Source organism: Perna viridis, chromosome 8 (genome assembly GCF_037379345.1).
Source record: "Perna viridis isolate PV_CMFRI_1.1 ecotype Kerala chromosome 8, ASM3737934v1, whole genome shotgun sequence".
Taxonomy (NCBI): Eukaryota; Metazoa; Mollusca; class Bivalvia; order Mytilida; family Mytilidae; genus Perna; species Perna viridis.
Window position 1 is genome coordinate 27473393 of NC_142452.1, and position 20816 is coordinate 27494208.

At 30.3% G+C, this 20816-nt stretch overlaps 1 protein-coding gene across 5 annotated transcripts in view; it reads left to right on the forward strand.

The window, feature by feature from the left end:
* LOC148610058 (LIM domain only protein 3-like) overlaps positions 1-20816 on the forward strand; it is a 101069-nt gene that overhangs the window by 31471 nt on the left and 48782 nt on the right. For 4 of the 5 annotated variants that reach the window (XM_088542037.1, XM_088542041.1, XM_088542039.1 and 1 more), the window contains one exon: positions 13829-13867. In XM_088542037.1, the coding sequence (XP_088398163.1) occupies positions 13829-13867 (39 nt within the window). Of the gene's footprint in view, positions 1-6404; positions 6540-13828; positions 13868-20816 lie in introns of all 5 variants that reach the window. The other variant, XM_088542040.1, reaches the window with a different exon arrangement.

A 20816-nucleotide genomic window follows, 5' to 3' on the forward strand; every position in this document is an offset into this window, starting at 1 on the left:
TCTTCTTTTGATCTAAATAAAAACCTTATCGCTTATCCAAGGAAGAAATTACTCATGGTCATGCTTAATGTGTGTGCTAAAAGTGTGTTTGCTGAAACCGTATTAAGCATAATCCACTATTTAAAATTCTCTTAAAATATTCATGCATAGGAATTGCTCATCACATAGTGATAACACATATTTATGTCATTTTTTCTTTATACATAATTCACATAATATTTATCTAATTTTCTGGTAGTTGGGTCCAACTTTATTGGTTTTCAAAATAAGATGATATGGGACGTGTGTTATATTGTCATCCATAATCAGATATACGTTGGATACATGATCTAAGACTTATGACAGTTGTCGGAGAAATTAGATAAAAGATTATATGTCTGACACATACAAGGATAGTGCAAAATGATTTTTGCACGTTTTATGCTAGATGACGAAGAAAAACGTCAAATTCATAACTTGTAATTATATTTCTGATCAAGTTTTACCAGCTGACTTGATGGTCGATGTCACTTGTTATTCTAAGTGTTTAGGACAAATGTTGCTAGATTAGATTCTAATTCACTTTGAGTAAAAGAAATGAGAATTTGTTGACCTGCAAGTTGAAAACATTGGCCAATTTTGATTTTCAATTTAAAGTTTGTATTGAGTGGCGGTCCACTCAAGAACACGTTCTGTGCTGGCCAGACTAGTTGAAATGAAGTATAATAAGTAATGACTTTGTCTGATAGTATGACAGGAAATAAATAGTCCTTCCTCTTGTATGTCAAATTGGACAGAATTAAAAAAGAAAAAATGAATGAACTGTATCTTTCAAGACAAACAGTTTATGGAGTTTTTTGGGCAAGGTAGTTGAGACAGTAGTATAAAACTAGGAGATGGGCCAATGAAACAGTCATCCACCAAGTCGTGCAATGAACAATTAAAATTAAAAGTCACTACAGGGGCTTCAATAATAGGCACAATACATACAATAAAGCAAGTTGTAAAAGGACCCAAAATAAATTAAGTGAAACTATTCATAAAATAGGAAAATCGACCCAATCACTAGAAAAAATGTAAAGCAAATAACAAAGAACATAAATGTTCACTTCAAATTTCTTGATGGTTCAACATAGAACAAATTGGATTCACAGCTAATCCAACCTCTGCTTGGGGCACGAAATTTGATAGCCCTTGTCTCAAGTAAAATTTTGTAGTTTAAATTCCTCTGTTTTTACCAATTTTGCAAATTATATAGATGCCTTCACTCCATAGAAATGGAGTTTCAATGTGCTCTCTAAGACCCATGCCCTTCTGCCCACTCTGAATGCCCCTGTGCCTCTCATCACAATTTCAAAGCAGAATTCACCACAAATCATCTCTTAATGAAATTAACTTTACAAAAAGACTTATCTTTTCCTTCAATCCCCTTATATATTAGGTGTGTTTAAACAAATCTAAGGATCTTAGTTACACACTAATGTGCCCTCATCCTGAGCCTCTCAATTGTTAGATCATAGCTTGAGCACTTGATATTCCAAATATAGTTCATTCAGAAAATATTAATGGAATCATTTTTTTTTAAAGCTTTCCAACACTGAGAATTATCTATTCCACATTCAGGAAAATTGACAATTTAAAATAAATATTTTGACTTTTGCAAAGGACAAATGACTAGAATTCAGGTTGTTTTCATCATTTTGCAGTGTTAACTACCAGCACTAGTAATGCATTTACACCTAATCCTCTTTGTTATTTCCACAATCATATTTCAATTATTGGTTACATAAAAAAAAATAATGAAAAATAAAATTTATGACTTAAATGTATAGAAATTTAAAACCACAGTATGGATGATGAAGGATTTATATGGTGGCAAAAATTGAATCACATTTATCTAATAAAAGATGAAATCATAGTAAATTCATACATTAACTTCTAAATTACATTCATTTACAGTTTTAAAATGTATCAAGCAATTCAGACATCTGTTTGCTCAGTTGAGGTCATTGTCCTTGTCACAATGGTAAATAGCCAGTCAGGAGATAAAATATTGAATATATTTGGATGTAAATACAAAATTAATTATTGACTTCTCATTCCTACACAAAACAGTAAAAACACATTGGCCACATTCATCTACTGAGCCCAGGGGTCCTTACAACTGATTGGTACTGTCATATACATGCGACATTGTCATTTAGAACTAATAAAAAATGTACTGTTTGGGAAGAATATTAATATGAGGGCAAGAAAAAATACAATTATTTCAGGTGTCAAGCCCAATTGGCCTAAATGCCATCTGTAATTTGATTTGGATATCGTTTTGATGAAGTTTGTTCAGGATAATACCCTGAATATGATGGTGGAATACTAATAGGTTGTAAGTATAGTGGTAGATAATGTGTGTCAGGTTTCTTTTTTTGTCCAGTTTTATGCTGGTCTCATATTATACAATATATAGACTTGTCTGTGTGTATGTGATGATAAAACTGAACTTATCTCTCTAGCAGATATGGTTTTTCTTATGTTTCTGAACTTTTACAGGAATGATTTTTATGGCTTTTTAGCAGAATTCCGCAATTTCAAATCTGGATTTTACCGTTACAATTCTTTTTTTACCTTTTATTTCCATCCAATTTTGCCAATTTTTGCTTTGTAGACGTTATAAAATCGTCCCTGCTTTTAAGCTTGAGTTGACAAAAATTTCATAAGTATTGCATAATAACTTTGCATGATTCTCTCTTGTGTGAAGAATTTTGCTTGTGTTTTACTTGACAATCCAAACTACCAAGATACCAGAGCTGTCAATAGGACACAGAAGTCTGACATGAGCTTTAAATAACAAATATCAACAATATGAATGCATTAAATTTATACTCACCAGTTTTCAAATTATAATGAATACTCATCTGTTATGGTTATATCATTTTGGGAATACATTGTAATGATTTTTGAAGTTTTTTTTATTTTCACACTTTCATTTTTTTCATTCTCTGAGTTGTCCTCACTTTATGACATTTACTGGATAAAGTTTGATCAAATATTATCTCTCACAGAGTTACTGCCAACATCTTTGTATTACTACATGAATTTCTTTGAGACTTTCCTTGTTGTATGTATGATATACAGATTCTCCTTCAGTGTTGAGTGGATTACATCTCTCCACCTAGAGTTAAATTTTAGATTTCTACCCACGAGCTTCAGCTTCTTAAATTTAAATTTCAAGATTGGATACATCTTGTAGTCCATGAGAGCATTGGAGGAGAATCGGTTTCTCCCATGAAATCATTAGAAAACTTGGCATTGTAAAATGACAAGAAAACTCTGGCAGAAATTTAATCACTGCCCAGTGGATAAAAAGTCACATGCATTTTTAATCACTGGCTTAGAATGGGAGAAATGTATATAACTTTCATCTATCTAAACATATATAAATAACTCAATGACACCGAGGGGTTTTAATAATGTTTTGGTCCTGTAAGTCTTCTGGTTATTTTTGCTGTTTTTTGGGGGTTTTTTTGTTGTTTTTTTTGTTGTTTTTTTTAGAGTTTTATTACTTATATGTGTTAACTACTGTTATTACATTGCCACATTAGATTGTGTCTTTGTTTAGAGTTTTGTTTTCTTGTATTGCATTGAGGAGAATGTATTTTAGCACTTGAATAGCCTATAAAAAACTTGTTCATGTAGATATCATTAAGTTCAGCTGTTTCATTGCCGCTATGATAAAAACATTATCATGTCACCTGATACATGAATTTTTCATAATGAAGAAGTGACTTTTTTGTTGCAAGCTGTAATGTTTATTTTTGTTTTTGTTTTTTTTTTGTATAGGAAATATATCCCGGTTGATATTTTTTTAAAGTGTGTCATGTTTTGTACTTTATTCTGCATACTCTTTAAGCATTTAAGTAGCACTCCAGCTAAGAATCATGCAAAATGTGAATCATGGCTGAAAAGCCTACATATTTTAATTCTTGATATTTTGTTTTAATTGCCATAGTAAACAGAAATTAACATTGTTTTTTTTCATATAACCTGTGTTCTTAGGAGATAAAAAATAATATAGAATGCACTGTATAGTTCATAATAAAGGGAGATAACTCAGTAAATACCACTAAAATACAATATAAACTGTTGAATTTTCAAAGTGAGTTATTTCCTAAAAGCAGACAAATTGGAATGAATAATTACACTTTCCATAATATAGACCCATAAAACCATTTAATTACAAAAATAAAGATATGTAGCCTTTTTTTTTTTTGGAGGGGGGGGGTTGTATCACTTTTTGCAGGTTTTTGCATGATTCTTATAAAGACTACTGCTTAATATGCACTGAACTGATACACAGACACTGACTAGATATGATGTCTTGTTTAGAAGTCACATTAAGGTTTTTTTTTACACTGCCAATATGTCTCTACCATAATATAAAAGTTGCCTTATTTTTGTTTTGTGTCAGTATATTAACAATAACACTGTGATGACTTGATTTAAAAAATTTGATATACAAATTTAGCTTAATTCAGGAAAACAAATGCACGATACAACTTTGCTTTTTCCTGTGGTTTTAAGCCACATCCATATCAAGGCTTTGTGTCAAGTTAGTGCATTCGTTTTCTCTACCTTGGTAGCAGTTTTTGTTTTTTTTTCTCACCAACTGGTAAAGCTGCATGATTCTGTTGATTAAGATTCAGTTTTGATTGGTCTTTCATTCCTCATGGCATCATGTGTATAGAATGCACTGTAGAATTCAAAAGTAAGGGAGATAACTCTGCAAATGACACTCAAATACAATAGAATCTATTGGACTTTTAATGTTGATTATCTCCTAAGAGCAGACAGATTAAAATGAATAATTACACATTTCATAATATAGACCCATAAAACAACTTAATTACAAAAATGAAAATATGTAGCCTTTTTTTGGGTGTATCACATTTTTCAGATTTTGCATGATTCTTACAAAGACAGCTACTTAATTATTTAAATTAGAGAGGATAATTGTTCTAAATCTATGGTTACAGGGGGCAGTCGTCTTTGCTATAATATAATCTCTTTTACTGCAAAATTACCAAATGGCAGCACTAATTATGATATAAATGTGGCACTTTATCTGATGTATCTGATAGTATTAAGTAAACAATTCTAAAACTGTGAAGACTGTACAGTTTGTCACAAGTAAAAATGATGTAAATGGTTGTGAAAATTAATTTTACATGTAAGTAAAGTTTAAATTTCTGATAAATGGAATGTACAAAAGGTAATATTGGAACAAAAGGGCATATATTTATTTTTTTATATTCAAGTCATCGCCACTGCTGATGTATTATATTAGTATCTACATTACTCAATCATGCAATATAGTTGTGTTTCTCTTAATTTTAGAGACAATTCAATTCAATTAAAAAACTAAATCAAAAGTAATTAAAAAAAAAAAACAGTTGATGTAGACCCTTTTTTTTTTTACAAATTACAGAAGTTTATATTCTTGAATTTGAAATTTTAATGCAAAGCAAACAAAGAGAAAATTAACCTTTTTTATCATTTTCAATTTTTTCTCATTTTTGTTTTTGTCATAACAAGCTATAAAAGTATAGTATTATTTACATCTACTTTTTGTCTGATGACCTGCTGTGTTTCTCAAATGGTATTGAATTTTTAAAAACTATTTTCAATTCTCAGTTTTTATTTTTTTACACCTAATGTTGATTTTTTATTATAACAATTTCAAGTTTTGATATTTTTCATTAAAAAATTGTTTTGAATAATGTTTTCTACTTTACACAAATTTTGTTTCTTGTGTGACCACATGTTAAGATAAAGCATTAAGTGATAGATCAGTGCCACAGATACATCATAATCATGATGCATGTTGGTAAAAAAAAATGTCAGCCACAATTCTTAAAATTGAATTCCCAGTTAGTGGTTGACTGTTGAAAATGTAATGCCAACTAAAGTTAATAAATGAAAATTGTATGAGCATTTGGCAGATCAAAAGTAACACTTATTATTTGGACAGTTATTTTAACATTTTTCAATGCTTATTCAGTTTTTGAAATATTCACCCCCTCGAATTAAAATTTTCTATTGGGGTGCACATTTATTAACAGATATTTAAAAATAAGTGATCTTTAGACATTCATATCTTATTTACACCTGTAGTTGGAATTGTCATGCGATAATTTTCCTTAATGGTGATATTTGTACCATTCCATACCATGAACATGTATCATTTTTCTAGTTCTAACCTATTCCATAATAGTTTTTGTCATAAATATTTGAATATTTTGATTTAATTCTCTTAGTTTCATTCACACATGTTGATATCTAACGACATGTTTTTATGGTTTCTGCAACAGGTGCCCATCATATAGGTCATATTTTTATATTGTCATTTTACATGTGGTTAATTACATCAGTTGTAGAATTTTCTACTGTGTTTGAGGAGCATATTTAATATAAAGAAATGGAGGACTCTGTTTTGATTCTGAACACAAGTACTTTGTTAGATATGGTTGACTTTGTGGAAAACCAAGACTTCAGTATCAATTATGGTAGGTCTTAAGAATTATATTTTCTGTATCGCAGTTAAAGTTTTAATGTAGTGTGTTTGATAAAATGGGAATTTTTATATCACCTGCAAACAGAGTTTGAGGTGGTTTATTTGAATCACCTTGTCTGTCTGTTTATCTGTTCACATTTCTTATAAGCAGAACTCCTCTTAAGCCACTCAAGCTATTTTGATGAAATTTTATCTGAATGAAAACAGAAAATACCACTCATATTATATTGCAAATTTGTTTATGCTGTACACCTTTTTCAAGGGAAACCTCTCATCAACAGTATTCAAATTCATGATAAAGATCTTTATCAAAATTATAATTGTATACAAGAAATACTCAAAACCAAAGATATTGAAATAGGAAGGACTGCTTTATTAGCTCACCTGGCCAAAGGTCATGTGAGCTATTGCCGTCACTTGGCGTCCGTCGTCATCAGTTTTTCAAAACTCTTCTTCTCTGAAACTACTCGACTAATTGGAACCAAATTTGGTATGAATGTTCCTTGGGGTATCCTGCATAGAATTGTTGTGGGGATTTTTGATTTGTCGAAAAACATGGCCGCTGTTACTAAAAATAGAACATAGGGGTCAGACAGCAGATTTCTGCATATATCTCCAAAACGGTTAGGTTTAACCAAAACGTGACTGGGGTAAAATTATTCCGCATGAAGAGATCTGTCTGTGGTCAAATTTTGGTGAAAATTTGTTGACTCATTGTGGAGTTATTGCCCTTTTTGGACATTTTTTGCTGTTTTTAATGTTATTACTTTAAAAAATCTGCTCCTCAGAAACTATTCTGTAAAATTCAATGAAAGGTGGCATTTTTGTTTTATAGGGTATCCTTAACGAAATGACCGATTTTTGATCGCTGAAAAAACATGGCTGCCATTTTTGCATGCATCTCCAAATCTGTTAGGTTTAGCCAATAGCTTTCAATTGCTGAAATGATCCTTATTATAAGGCTTACAGATGTGTCCAATGAATCAAATGGAGTCAAAATTGTCTGATATCTCCTTGTTAGAGTTATTGCCCTTAAAAGGCAAAAATTTAACAAGGTGAGCGATTCAGGCTCCTGGGAACCTCTTGTTCATATTTTTAAACTTTCAACATGATGTTATTGGAAGTATACTGCAAGTTATGTTTGATTGTGGTATATTTTGCTGTTCCTGATTGGTAGTAATACCCCGTTTGGAATGCAGAGTTAATATTGATATGCTGAAGGTGAAACCTTTTAGCGCTCCCGAAGTTGATAATTTTTGTCAGCTATGATTTAATATATTACACTTATAACCTTCAAATGTGGTAAATTTGTAATAATATATGGTTTTAATTGTCCGAAAGTATTTACTATTTGTCATGGTCAGCTATGTCTATTGGCTGAAACGTACGACATTTGTAAGGAATTATGGGTTGTTATAGTCCGAAATGTCTTTGGGTTGAATTGTCAGGCACAGTGGAACATTTATGGTTCTTATAAATTGTAAAAAGTCTTAAAATATTTATTTTATTAAGTTTCGTTTCATTCTGTTTTGATTTGTATCGTTTACTTTTGTTTTTATTTCATTTTGGTTCTTTCTCTTATCGATTATTTTCGTTTTGTTTTGTTTTGTTATCGTTTCGCAATTTTTAAGTACCGAAGAATTATAGGTAATATTGATTACTTTATTTTCGTAAACATCTGGGGGCTATACTGCAGACTTATGTTAAATGAAGGTAAAAATGCAAATTATCGTAATATTATTATGATGTTAGCACAACATTTATATAACATAATGACACAAAATTCTCTATTCTTTATTGGTTATATTTTTTTTGATCCACTGACCACCCTTTATTTTTTTTCTTTAATTATTGTACTTACATTTTGCATGAAAGTATTATGTTAAGCAAAGTTTGTATATTGAAGTAACAAATTTTAGACACTCAACAGTTAAGTGTAAGTATTTGTAATAATCAGGCAAAATGGGAAAAATCAGAAACATGCATGTCAAAACCCCACCGATCTGACAATGTAATATCACTCAAGGATACTTTTTCTATTTGAAAAGACCATTATTTGATCTCTGCATCACTCGATCTGCTCAGAAATTTTTCAATAGAATCTTAGAAAAATGAAGTTTTGACAAAGTTATCTGCCCTTGAAATGTTTATTTTTAGTTCATTTCAATGAAATAGTAACTCAATGGTCCAGCATGATATTCAAAATCTTGTCTGTTTTCCATGATTTAAATGGTGCAAATAGTCAAATTACACTGTCAAAATGAGGGTTTTTTCCATACCATGTTTCACCGACTGCCTGATTCTTACAGGGCCTGACACTTAAAGAAATAAATTGAAATATTTAACCTAAATAAATACGAAACCATAGTTTTTTTTTGTTGAATCAAAATGTTAAAAATCTATATTTAATAAAAAAAGAAAGTAATTGTCAAAATGTAAGAAATACTTTGTATAGTATTTCCATAAATGGACTAACTAATAAAGTTAAGTTAAATATATTATAGCATTCAAAATTAAAGGAGATATCTCTTTTGGACTTACAATGTTATTCATGTCCTAAGACGAGACAGATTAGAATGAATACATTTCATGATATGAAACCTTTAAACAACATAATAACAAAAATATGAATATGTAGCCTTTTTTAGGGTATATCACATACTATAGAATGTTCATGATTCCTGCTTAAATGACAAGTCTGTACTGAAAATCAACAAGAGGCTGATAACCCTTTTTTAAAAATATTTAAGTACCATTCTGTGTAAGAATCAGGCAATGGGTAACACATTATATTTCTCACTTTGGTCTTTTTCACCTCAAATACATTCAATACATCTAAAAAACAACTGAACAGGTATTTAAATTTATCCTGAAGCATTGGTGACATAGATATTTTTTACTGCTTATATAAGGAAAAGGTTCAGGAAAATTTTCCCTGCATTTTTGTCAATTTTACCTATCAATATCTTACAAAGGCAAACTCATCAAACACTTTGACAGTAATTTCTTGAGGTTATGAGGTGTAAATACTTGGATTATGCATTAAAATGTCTGTGTATTTTCCCTTCATGTGCCACACCTTATACACATTTTGCCCGTTTCTTAGGGAGAGAAGTACTTAAGGAGGTAGAGGGTAAGGGACACAACTCTTACAAATTATTGGAAGTTTGTATTCAGCATTTTACATCAATCTTATGTAAGCATCAAAGTAAATTGGACTGATTTCATTCGGTTTCAAATGAAAGCTTGATAGGCTTTGGTGAAACTGAATATGATACAAATATTTCACTGATTTCAAGAGTTATGTCCCTTACTCTAGGTCTACCTCCTTAAGCAAACAATGTTTTTCTTCAAGTTGCTCAAAAGGAACTAATTTCAGGGTCAAAAAATAATGTCAATATTGTTATAATGATGAAAATTTTGCTTGTGTCTTATTACATATTTTTTCCTGCTATGGTACTGCAACCAAACCATCATCACAATGCAAATTATTGCCTTTGCAGCCACAAAGCAGCTGTACCAAAGCAATTTTTTGCTCACATGCTTATGAAGTGTGTGAAATGCTGCATGAACAGATAGTATTGATATCCATGCATGGTTGATTTCTTCTTTTGATTGCTAACAAAGGATTTTGAATAAAAAAAAAATAATATTCTGAATACTCCACAGCAAGAATTGCATAGTATTGCTATTTCTTTATAATTTTCAATGCAGAACATATTTATTTCAATTGTTCAATTTAAAGAAAACAACTGGCATGCAATGTCTTAGACTAAGACTCTTACAGTTTTTAAAAATTCTATGAAAATTTTAAAAAATTGACAAATGAGCCTGGCAGGGAGGGAGATTTCTTACAGGGGAGGTAATTGAGCTGCATTTCAAGGTTGGACAACTCTGGCTGTTCTTCTTTGATTATATTTGCATATAAATGAAGCAATGAATTTATAGTAGATTAACTGCTCAGCATCAATAATTAAATAAAAACAAATCTGACATCGTTTGTTGATTAAATAAAATGAATTTCCTCTTGTTGTCCTAGAGAAACCATCCATCACAATACTGGCATCTTCTATGGAAATATACAGTAAAGTGAAGTTATGATAATTCTGAAAAAAATTAATTGATAGATCATAAATGACTTGAATTCATTGCCATTTAGTCCCAGGAGTACATCTGGACAGCACGAGTCTGTATTTAATACACAGGGGTTCAAATTAGTGGTTGTCCAATGTCCAAGACATACAGTATCTGACTTAGGACTTATGAAATTTCTTTTTCCAGCTGGGTCCCAGATCATCAACTGCAATAATGGTGACTTCATTGCAGACTTTTGATTTTCTTAAAGTGGACCATTAATAATGGAAGCTGGAAAAAGTTAAGGATCTTCTTACCCTGAAGGGTTTGGTGGTCACACTCAGCTGAATGGTCCATATGATAGCAGGGCCCTAGGTAGTCACATGGATCTTGGTGATCATTTATATTGAAATTAGCATTGATTTATGTCAGTACAATGTCAGAGACCCTTATTATCTATTAGAAGATAAATATTAAACACAAAGAGCCTGTATTCTCTCAGTCAGTAGTAAGTGAGACAAGACATGAGTGGTCACCAGAGTGCAGAGCCCAGTTGTTCAAAATTATCTGGAGAAATATTTTTCCACCAGTAACTTGTATTAAGATGGGCAGTTTTATGGAAAAGTGCCAGGTCAGTTTACATGTAATATGACTGTCATAATAATCCTAGAGATTAAATTTTATTTGATGTGATTGCACCAAAAGTTGTCAATTTGTAAAGCGTTGTCTTGTATGTGATAAGTTTTGTCTCTTGTTTATTACTGGTACTTGTTTCTTATGTGATATTTCCTGGGCTTTCTAAAATGGCTGCAAAAATTAGCACTACCGGTATTTTATGGAAAGATAGTGTTAAACAAATAGACAAATAAGCAGATGCCAGTCATTTAAGATCCATTTGTCTAAATTGATGACAACTTTGGTCAATATAAATGCTAAATATTTTTAAGAAGTATTTTTATTTTTATTACTTGATTTCAATCGAATTTTAAAACTTGATTCAGAATTATATTCACAGTTTCAGTGAAGCAGAAAAAAGAGTTTCAATTTAATTTTAAAACTTCATTTCGAATTTGAATTCATGGATTTTCTGAACCACAAACACTATAAAGTTTGGCTTGAAATTTACTCAATAATGCCAGAAATTAACATACATTCACTTGCCACAGGTAACAGATAAACAGAGAAATCAAGACACATTTCTGGTGTTGTTAAGTACTGGGTACCTGTCCACATAAAATTCAGACATTGCCAATGGAAAAGTGGTTCATGGTGAAGTAAATCCACCTGTCAAACAATGCTTTTTCAGTCTAAATATTTCACATAACAACAATCATTTCTGCATACAGATCTGCACATTTTAGAAAATCGTGCATTCATCTCCCACAAAAATCAACCAAATGAAACAAAATTAAGAACGATAACTCTTGCTAAGTGCCAATTTCACGTACAATCTTTATCATTTTTATCTCAAAAGCATAACAGCTAAATGAAAAACCAAGACTGGTTATGTGATCAGTAACTGTTTCTGAACAAGAAATAAAACTGAGTATGATGGGTTTTTGACAAGCATGAATCACCTTCTGTCTGATTTTTAGAAAGACTGCTACTTAAAATGAAAAATCAAGAAAAACTTGTTAACCACTCTTATTTGTTTTTCACCTGTTAAGGAATGTGCAATTATGAGAAATATTGTATGCAACATTTCAATACATGAAAATTTCACAAGTCTATATGTGTTTATTTAGAATTGAGAATAATCAAAGAATTTTTAGATACATGATATGTGTGCATAGTTTATTATTTATAATTACAATCATGGATTTCCTTATGTTCCCAATTAATAAAATTTCATTGCAGAGAAAGTTCAGATTTCATTTGCTAGAAGCATGTTAATGTATAAAATTCGAGAAATATGAGAGGACGGCACAATATAATTTTCTTAAATTTTCTTTTCTTGTTTTTTATATTCAGTTTTTATGTATAGTTTATTTTATTTAGTTTGCTACATTGAATATGTAGGTCGTCTTTGTTTCCTGTTTTCATATTCTGGCCATGTATTTGGATTTTGATATATTTGTTTTGTCTCATTGTTCATGCTTCTGTGTTTTTTTGACAATATTTTAATCTTTAAGTAGCACTCCATATGAGAATCATGCAAAATGTGATTCATGGTCGGAAAGCCTACATATTTTTATTTTTTTGTATTTTGTTTAAAATGCTTTAGTAAACAGAAATTAACATTTGGTTTCTCATATAACCCGTGCTCATAGGAGATAAAAATTATATAGAATGCACTGTAGATTTCAAAATTAAGGGAGATAACTCTGTAAATAACACTCAAATACAATAGAATCTACTGGATTTTCGATGTTGATTATCTCCTAAGAGCGGACAGATCGTAATGAATAATAACACATTTCATAATATACATCCATAAAACAACTTAATTACAAAAATAAAAATATGTAGCCTTTTTTGGGGTGTATCACATTTTTCTGATTTTGCATGATTCTTACGAAGACTGCTACTTAAAAATTCAACAAAGGAAATTTTATTAATATCTACATTCAATGAAATTTTGTGTTTTGAATTTTGTATTATATATAGTTTTTTCTATATCTTCATTTTACTTTTTTTTTAATAATAAAAAAACAAAAAAAACAAAAAAACAAAAAAAAAAACAAATTAAGAAATAATTATTGTACTGTTCTTTTTCTTCCCTGAAATTATTATAGGAAAATATTCTCATCCCACCCAAGAACATTAGACATAAAAAGTGTCATTGATATTTCAAGTAGCCTACAGAAGTAATGTCAATTTTTATTTTTCCAATAAAACAAGAAATCCACATAAAAGCTGAAAATTTACGATTAATATTAACTTTTCAGGTTACACCTCCATGTCACTTAACCAATGATCTATATAATTAGTCGTCACCTTACCCAGCCCATAGGCTGAATACAGGTGATAGATTCTCTCGTCAAATACATTGATTTTATTCACGCATGTTTTATAAATGAGGAAAAATAAAAGTCTTTCAAATAGATATCTCAATTCATAGTAAATTGATACTTATTTGGTCTTGTTATTAGAGCTGAACAGAGCTTATCGCTGAGAAAAAAAAAAACACTTGAATTTATTCTATTCATTTTTTGTGGTATAAATTTTACTGTTATCATTTAAAGAGATTTGATTGGTTACTTTCAGGGGACATGACAGAAACGGAACTCCAAACAGATAGCACTGGTAAGTTGATATTTTTTACATTATTTTTTGTTGGTGATACTTTATATAAATAATTTGAACAAATTAACATATCCGCTAATGTTTTTTTTTTTTTTTACAAATATCAGCAAGATCCTTTCATGACCCTTTTTAAAAAAAAACTGTCATGGTGCAAGTGTTTTGCCTTCTAAAGGACAAAGTTAGGTTTTTGCATTGTTATTCAAAGAAAAAAATTAAAAAATGACTTTCTGTGTTATTAACTTCAATTTATAAACTTTTACAATAAATTCAGTAATGTTGGTATGTTTTACGGAAAGATTATTGCTAAACAGAGGACCAATGCTGTGATTTTAAATAGAGCTAATAATTTTCAAAAATGTGTGAAAATATACTTTTTTTTACACAATTATAATATTTCCTTTTCCTTAAATCCTCAGTAAAACAGCTGCTAAATCAGTATAGATATGCTATGTAAACTTATTCTTGTTGGACTGATACCATAAGGGTTAGCATTTAACCATTTAAAGTGTTCACCAAAACTGTGAGAGGTTTCTATAAAACAAAGTAAGGAAAAAATGGGGCATATAAAGTATCCATTTAATTGTCAGTCACAATTGCCAAAATAGTAGAAGTAGAATAAAAATGTTGATTGCAATTAACAATGAATTAAGAAATAAAGAGTAAGTGATTACCTATAAAGAAGCAGTTCATTGAAAGGTACCCACAAATAGCTCTGTTTAAGCCAATTCTTAACTTGTAAACTAACTGAAAAAAATGAAGGGTTTCTGATTTCATATGAACTTAATTGTGCATGAGAAAAATCCAGATTGGAAGATTTAAGATATATAAGCAGGAACTGTGAATAGACTATTATAAACTCTTTGAAATTAATATTATTTAGTTAATTTTTCTGATTTTATGAAAAAAAATCCTGGTTGTTTTAATACTTTTTTTGGCCGGGGAATTATTGAGTTGTTATGCAGTATTTGTATCAGAAGTTGGTTGTGAAGTCATTTCTTTTTGCTCATTTTTATCCATCAGAAAAATAAGGAAAGTTCAGTGCTATTACATAATTACTTTAATCTTTCTGTTGACATGTTCCATTTAATTTTGTTCTTACGAAAAAATGGGTTCAAACTATATTTCTTGTTTATTATTAGGATTTCAAGTTTTGTTCTTTTTTTATATCCAAGTACAATTTAACTTCAAAACTATAATGCTTGGGTGCGACAGTCTCATTCATGGACGAACTTCTTGTGACTTTTCAGTTGCATCTGGATATAGAGGGTACCGTTAATCTTTGGTAACTGCAGTCCTATAACAATGAGCAGTCTATTTTACAGCTAATGAAGTAGTTAACTTCTGGGGGTAGGGGTTGGTTTTCCCATGACTAAATAATCTGATAAACCTCCTTTGTTAGTTAAATGGACACTTGACAATGATCTTTCAAACTTCGATTGGAATACTTATCAAATAATAGAAAATGTAAATGTCCAGTTAACTAACTTAGGAAGTTCATGAGGTGATTTAACCCAGGGATGACTCAATTTCTTGAAGTTAACTGTATTACTTGCTGTAATAGTTGTTTGAATAGATAAACTTTTAACACTTTTTTTTAATTGACAAGTAATTAATTAAATAAAATATTTAAAATGTATGTCTCGAAGACAAGATGGGTGGTGTGAAATTTTATAAGACTGTGCAATATTAACTTTGTGAATTTTTCCAAGTTTAATGATTGCACTATTACACCATTCTGCAGAATCCAGAATCCTAAAGTCACAGTATGACTTGCGAAGTATGCTTCTTGTCTTATTTCTAAGCAGTTATAAACTTAAATAGCCGGTTATAGGATAAATATTTTACAGTGAAGCTTTTTTTTAGACCCAAAAAAATTTTGACTTTTTTGTGTAGATTGGTCTGGTGCTTGGCTACACATGTTAAAAAAACATTGCAACTGCATAAAGGACCACAGGAAATGTCTTAATTTGGGTTAAGTAGATAGATTTTACTGTAATACTTTAAGTAGCGCTCCAGCTAAGAATGATGCAAAATGTGATTCATGGGTAAAAAGCCTACATATTTTATTTTTGATATTTTGTTTGAAATGTCATAGTAAACAGAAAATGACATGTGGTTTTTCATATAACATTCTGAGAATTCACCATTTTCAATGATCATCAGAATTTCAATGGGCCATTCTGTTACATTCTTTGTAAAATTTTCTGATTTCAATGGTACATTTTCAGCAGGAATGTGATAAAAAGCACATGCCCCCCTCTAATTCCAATTTCTGAAACATAATGAAATTTATTTTGCTAAAATATGTAGAAATTATGAAAACAACTGTTGCATTACATTTTTTCTGACCTGTACTCTTTGTCCATGGTCAAAGTATCCAGGTTGCTCTTCATTCTGTTATTTCTGTGTATATTCTTTTGCTTGCATTGTGCAGTTTTGTTTTCTTTAGTCTTATGTCTGCCCCAAGATTCTGTATCTCCTTGCTTCAACCTATTGTCTTATTCCTGTTAATTCATAAATTGTTAATCAGAGATGTGTTAACTTATAACATGGTACTACTGTATAGGTTGATTGAAGGAGAGTATGAATGCTTGTAATAATTTTTTGAAATACAAAAATTACAGGAGTTCTTTCTCATTTTCTGTCATTTTAAAATACAGAAACAATGAGAATTGTTTCCCTTTTTCTGTCAATATTGATGATGGTTTAAAATACAAAAATTCTGGAGTTGTTTCCCTTTTTATGTCAATATTGATGATGTTTTAAAATACAAAATAATGAGAGTTGTTTCCCTTTTTTGTCAACATTGATGATTAGTTTATTTAAATGAAGATTTTAAAAATCTAAGTTATGCACGATTGTTATAACATGAATGATTGATTGATTGTTGGGGTTTAACATCTGAGTAGCAATATTTCAGCTATATTCAGACGATATAACATGAATGCAGTTTTAGTATTAATTTAGACAGTTTTTTTTTCATGAGTTAAATGATTTGTAACTTAATTATTTAAAAAATGAAAACAGTTCATTTGTTTTTGATGAAAATAGAAAATATTGACAAAATAAAACTTCATTTTATTAGCTTTTATTTTACAGTTTAATGGCAAGTCAAAGTGTCTTCATTTTATTGTTGTTTATCAAGTCCTGCAAACGTCAGCTTGAAAACAAAACAATAAAGAAAAAACAAAAAATACAACATATATTAATTCATTTAAGCATTGTTCATAATGTACTAAGTTATGACATCTTAAAGGGATGTTGTTTAATCTTGTTAACACCATTGCTTCATTTATTTCAGTCCAGACTTCCAAAAGGTTTTGTTTGTTCTTTTAATTAAGTTCGCAGACTTTCCAAATATAAATCACTTCCATGAAATGAAATGAATAGGCCTGTATGCATCCCGTAATAGTTTGCAATTGGAGATCCTTGTAACACATCTCTCCTGGAACAGAATTGGCTGGATCAAATCTTGGCTAGTTTGTAGATTAGTTTTTTAATTGTAAACAAGAATTTTCACCCCTGACCAATGCAATCATCTACATGTCTAAACATCAGACATTTCTCCATCAAAATCTATCCTATAATGTTGAGATCTGAAGAATAGGTGGACATATTCTAATTTCCGTGTAAATTTCTTCATTTACTGGAGATTTTCTGGATCACGGTGATAGTAGAAATGTTTGTTAATTTCCCATTTGACTATAACTAATTGTCTAACTGACATACAACACAAACCCCATATCATCTGATCAAATCGTTTTTTTGATTTTTGATGCATATTAACACTATGGAGGAAATAGATGGGTTTAGACTATGTACCAAAATTCGTGTCGTAGGATAAATAGACCAAATTGAGATTTGACAAGTTGACTTCCAAATGATGACAATATTATGCAAATGTTAGGCGTACATTTCATCGCCTTTTCAAAGTAGGAAGTAATATCGTTAAAATCTCCAAATCATTAGGTAAGGGATTATAAGCACCAATAAATATTAACGCAAATGTCCATGCTTGTCAAAGAGCTTATAATTAGTAGCTTAATCGTCTCCTGATTTGCTGTGTGCCTCACTCCCTAAATAAGTTAAGTAAACACTAAAGATTTGACGGGGCCATAATGAAATTGACATTAGTACTTTGCTAAACTGCTTATTTTCTCTATATTAGCATTACCAGTAGCACGTATATCTTAAATTAAATCAGAAACTATATTAGAAGTCAGTTCCCTTCTTTATTAGGAACCACTATGCTGTTTTTGTTTGAGCCTTTGGTCTGTCCTATTTTATAGTGTAGATTGAAATTGATTAAACAAGTTAAAATTGTTATTGGAGTAGAGAACTAGTTCAATTACTTTTTATTAAAATTGTAATTATTTAGTTCTCACCTTATTGTTTTGGGGTTTTATGAACTCATAACTTGCATAGTTATTTTTTTCATTATTAAATTATCACTTTAGACTTAGGATAAGCCTTTTCTATAAATTTGCTTGATATTTAACCAAGCATGCTGAATTACATAATATCTTGGTCTTTTTAAAGCTTTTTTCACTGCTTATTAGTACAAACTACTAAAGCATTGTTAAAATTATGAATAGAGCTTTTATGTTAAGGGTTATTTTGAAATTCATGGATTCAAATGAGGGTAGGTCTGTGGTCCTAGTCTCTCAGTTTTTACCCAGAATCTTTGAAATTTCATTTACCTTAGTTCTGGTTCTTCTGAAATTCAGAAAAGTCCAGGGCGTTTCCCTCTTGATGGTTAATTTGAACTCCTGATTTCATAATTTTGATATGAAAACAAGTCATACATTAATATACATTACAGTATAACCTTTCTGATTTTATAATTCAATAAGTAACAGCAGCAAGGTTGTCCTGACATGCTGACTAGAAGGTTCAAGCAGTAATAGCAAAATACAGTGTGTAGAAAGGGAGGGGGATAAATCAACTACACTAATGACTTAAAATATTCTCTTCAATTAAGAATAAAAACAAGCCCAATCAGTGTCTTTATACATTTTTTGCTACCCCATTTATCAAATTTATTAGTTTACAATTTTGTATTTTAATTTTTCATTGTCATTTTCATGGCGGAAACATTGTCTTCATGAAGTAATTTCAGTGTGTGTTATGGTATTGGGATTCTGTCTGATTATCAGGATTCATTGTTAATTAGTTCTTGCTGATCATCATGTTGATATCAGCAAAAAATTAATGATACCAAAGAGGCAATAATAGAACTATTCATGTACATGTATATCAAAATCCAAGACCTAGATGTGAAAATGTATGAAGTATTTTTTAGTATGCTGTTATGCAATCCAGAGAAATGTCTGTTTATAGTATGCAGTTTCCAGAGTGTTAATGGCAGATAATGAGTCATTTTCTAACCAAATAAGTTTGCATTAAATGAAAAGATATAACTTATAAACTGTAAGTTTTTTCATGATATTGGACAAAATAGATGTCTTAGATTTAAAACTATTTATCCAACTTAGAACAAAGAAATGGCCCATGACACTTCTACTGCTGATGGTGCATATAATTTTTTTCTTCTCAATCAGCACCTACACCTTAATTTCATATCAGAAGACCCAAAGCCAGGCTGTTTCAGGAATTACTACAAACCTCCTTCCAAGCAAAAACCAGTAAAAAATTAGCTCAAAATTGGTTAAGCACATTTGAAGTCAGAATATTTTTTTTTCAAAATAAACCCCCTCAAAACCCCTAAAAAGCAAATACTGGAAAGGATTGTTGTTGATTGTACATAAAATTTTTTAGTAACTGGGTTTACAATTCTGCAGACTTTTGTCTTGACTCTTAAATATCTTCCTTTTATGAAATAGTGTTTTCTTGAAACATAAGTATGGCAACTGTGGCTGTTAACCATATATCTATGTGGGTATCATTTGTTATTATGTAGTATTTTTCTTCACATCACTTGCCTTCAAATTTAACTGGAATTAGAAACAATACACGCCTTTTGTCCTGTCAGAAATGTAATAGAATTACCACCAAGGACAACCTATTAATAGAATAGATTAATTGGCAGTGATAGGACTGAGTGTAAATTTTGTTAGCCTTCCCAATTACAGACAGAGAGGGTTCTGTAGAATTGTAATTTTCTTTGATTTAATTCTTTAAATCATTTTACTGATACTTTCTGGCAGTAATTTTCTCCAACTCAGACTATACTTAGTGGTTCAAGCTTCCCAGTGACAATTTTAGATCATTAGGGTGTTTTTAATTGTATAAAATGAAAATGGCTAATCTTGTGAGGCAAAAACAATATAATACCTTAAATTGGTAATGTATTTTTGATGTTCAGAAACTTATTGTAGAGATCTAAATATGGTTAAGTGCTAAATTGTCCTGAAAAGCAATCTAAATCAGACATTTTCATGCTTAAATTGGATTATTACATATTAAAGAACTTGATGAATAAGCTTTACTTCCTGATTTGATCTGATTAATTGGGTTATTACAGTTTCAGGGGTTTGTTTGGATTTTTTTTTACTTTTTTCATTTTTTAACAGAGTTGGAATTTGCAAAAATGATTGTCTCTTTAATTGTACAGTATATACTGTATGCTTTTTCTGTGATGGTTTACATGTTAAGTACATAGGGTTTTTCTACTTTTAACTTGTGTAATTTGTAAGCCTTGTCCATCCCTCCACCCCACAAGTTTTTTGTCCCCACTGCAAGCCAAAGAAGACATAGAAATATCAGAGTCCATCCACCCATGCATGCATGTGTACAATCACACTTATGGACATCCTCCTTGTAAATTGCTTGATTTTGTTCAAATTATGTAGGATTGTTAGTCACCATTTGCTGTCCATCATATTGAGCCGCCACATTTAACAGGAGTTACACTATTAAGATAAAAAAAAATTACTGGAAAACCAGTATGTATATTGGTAATATGTGAATTTTTTAATAAATTTCGGGG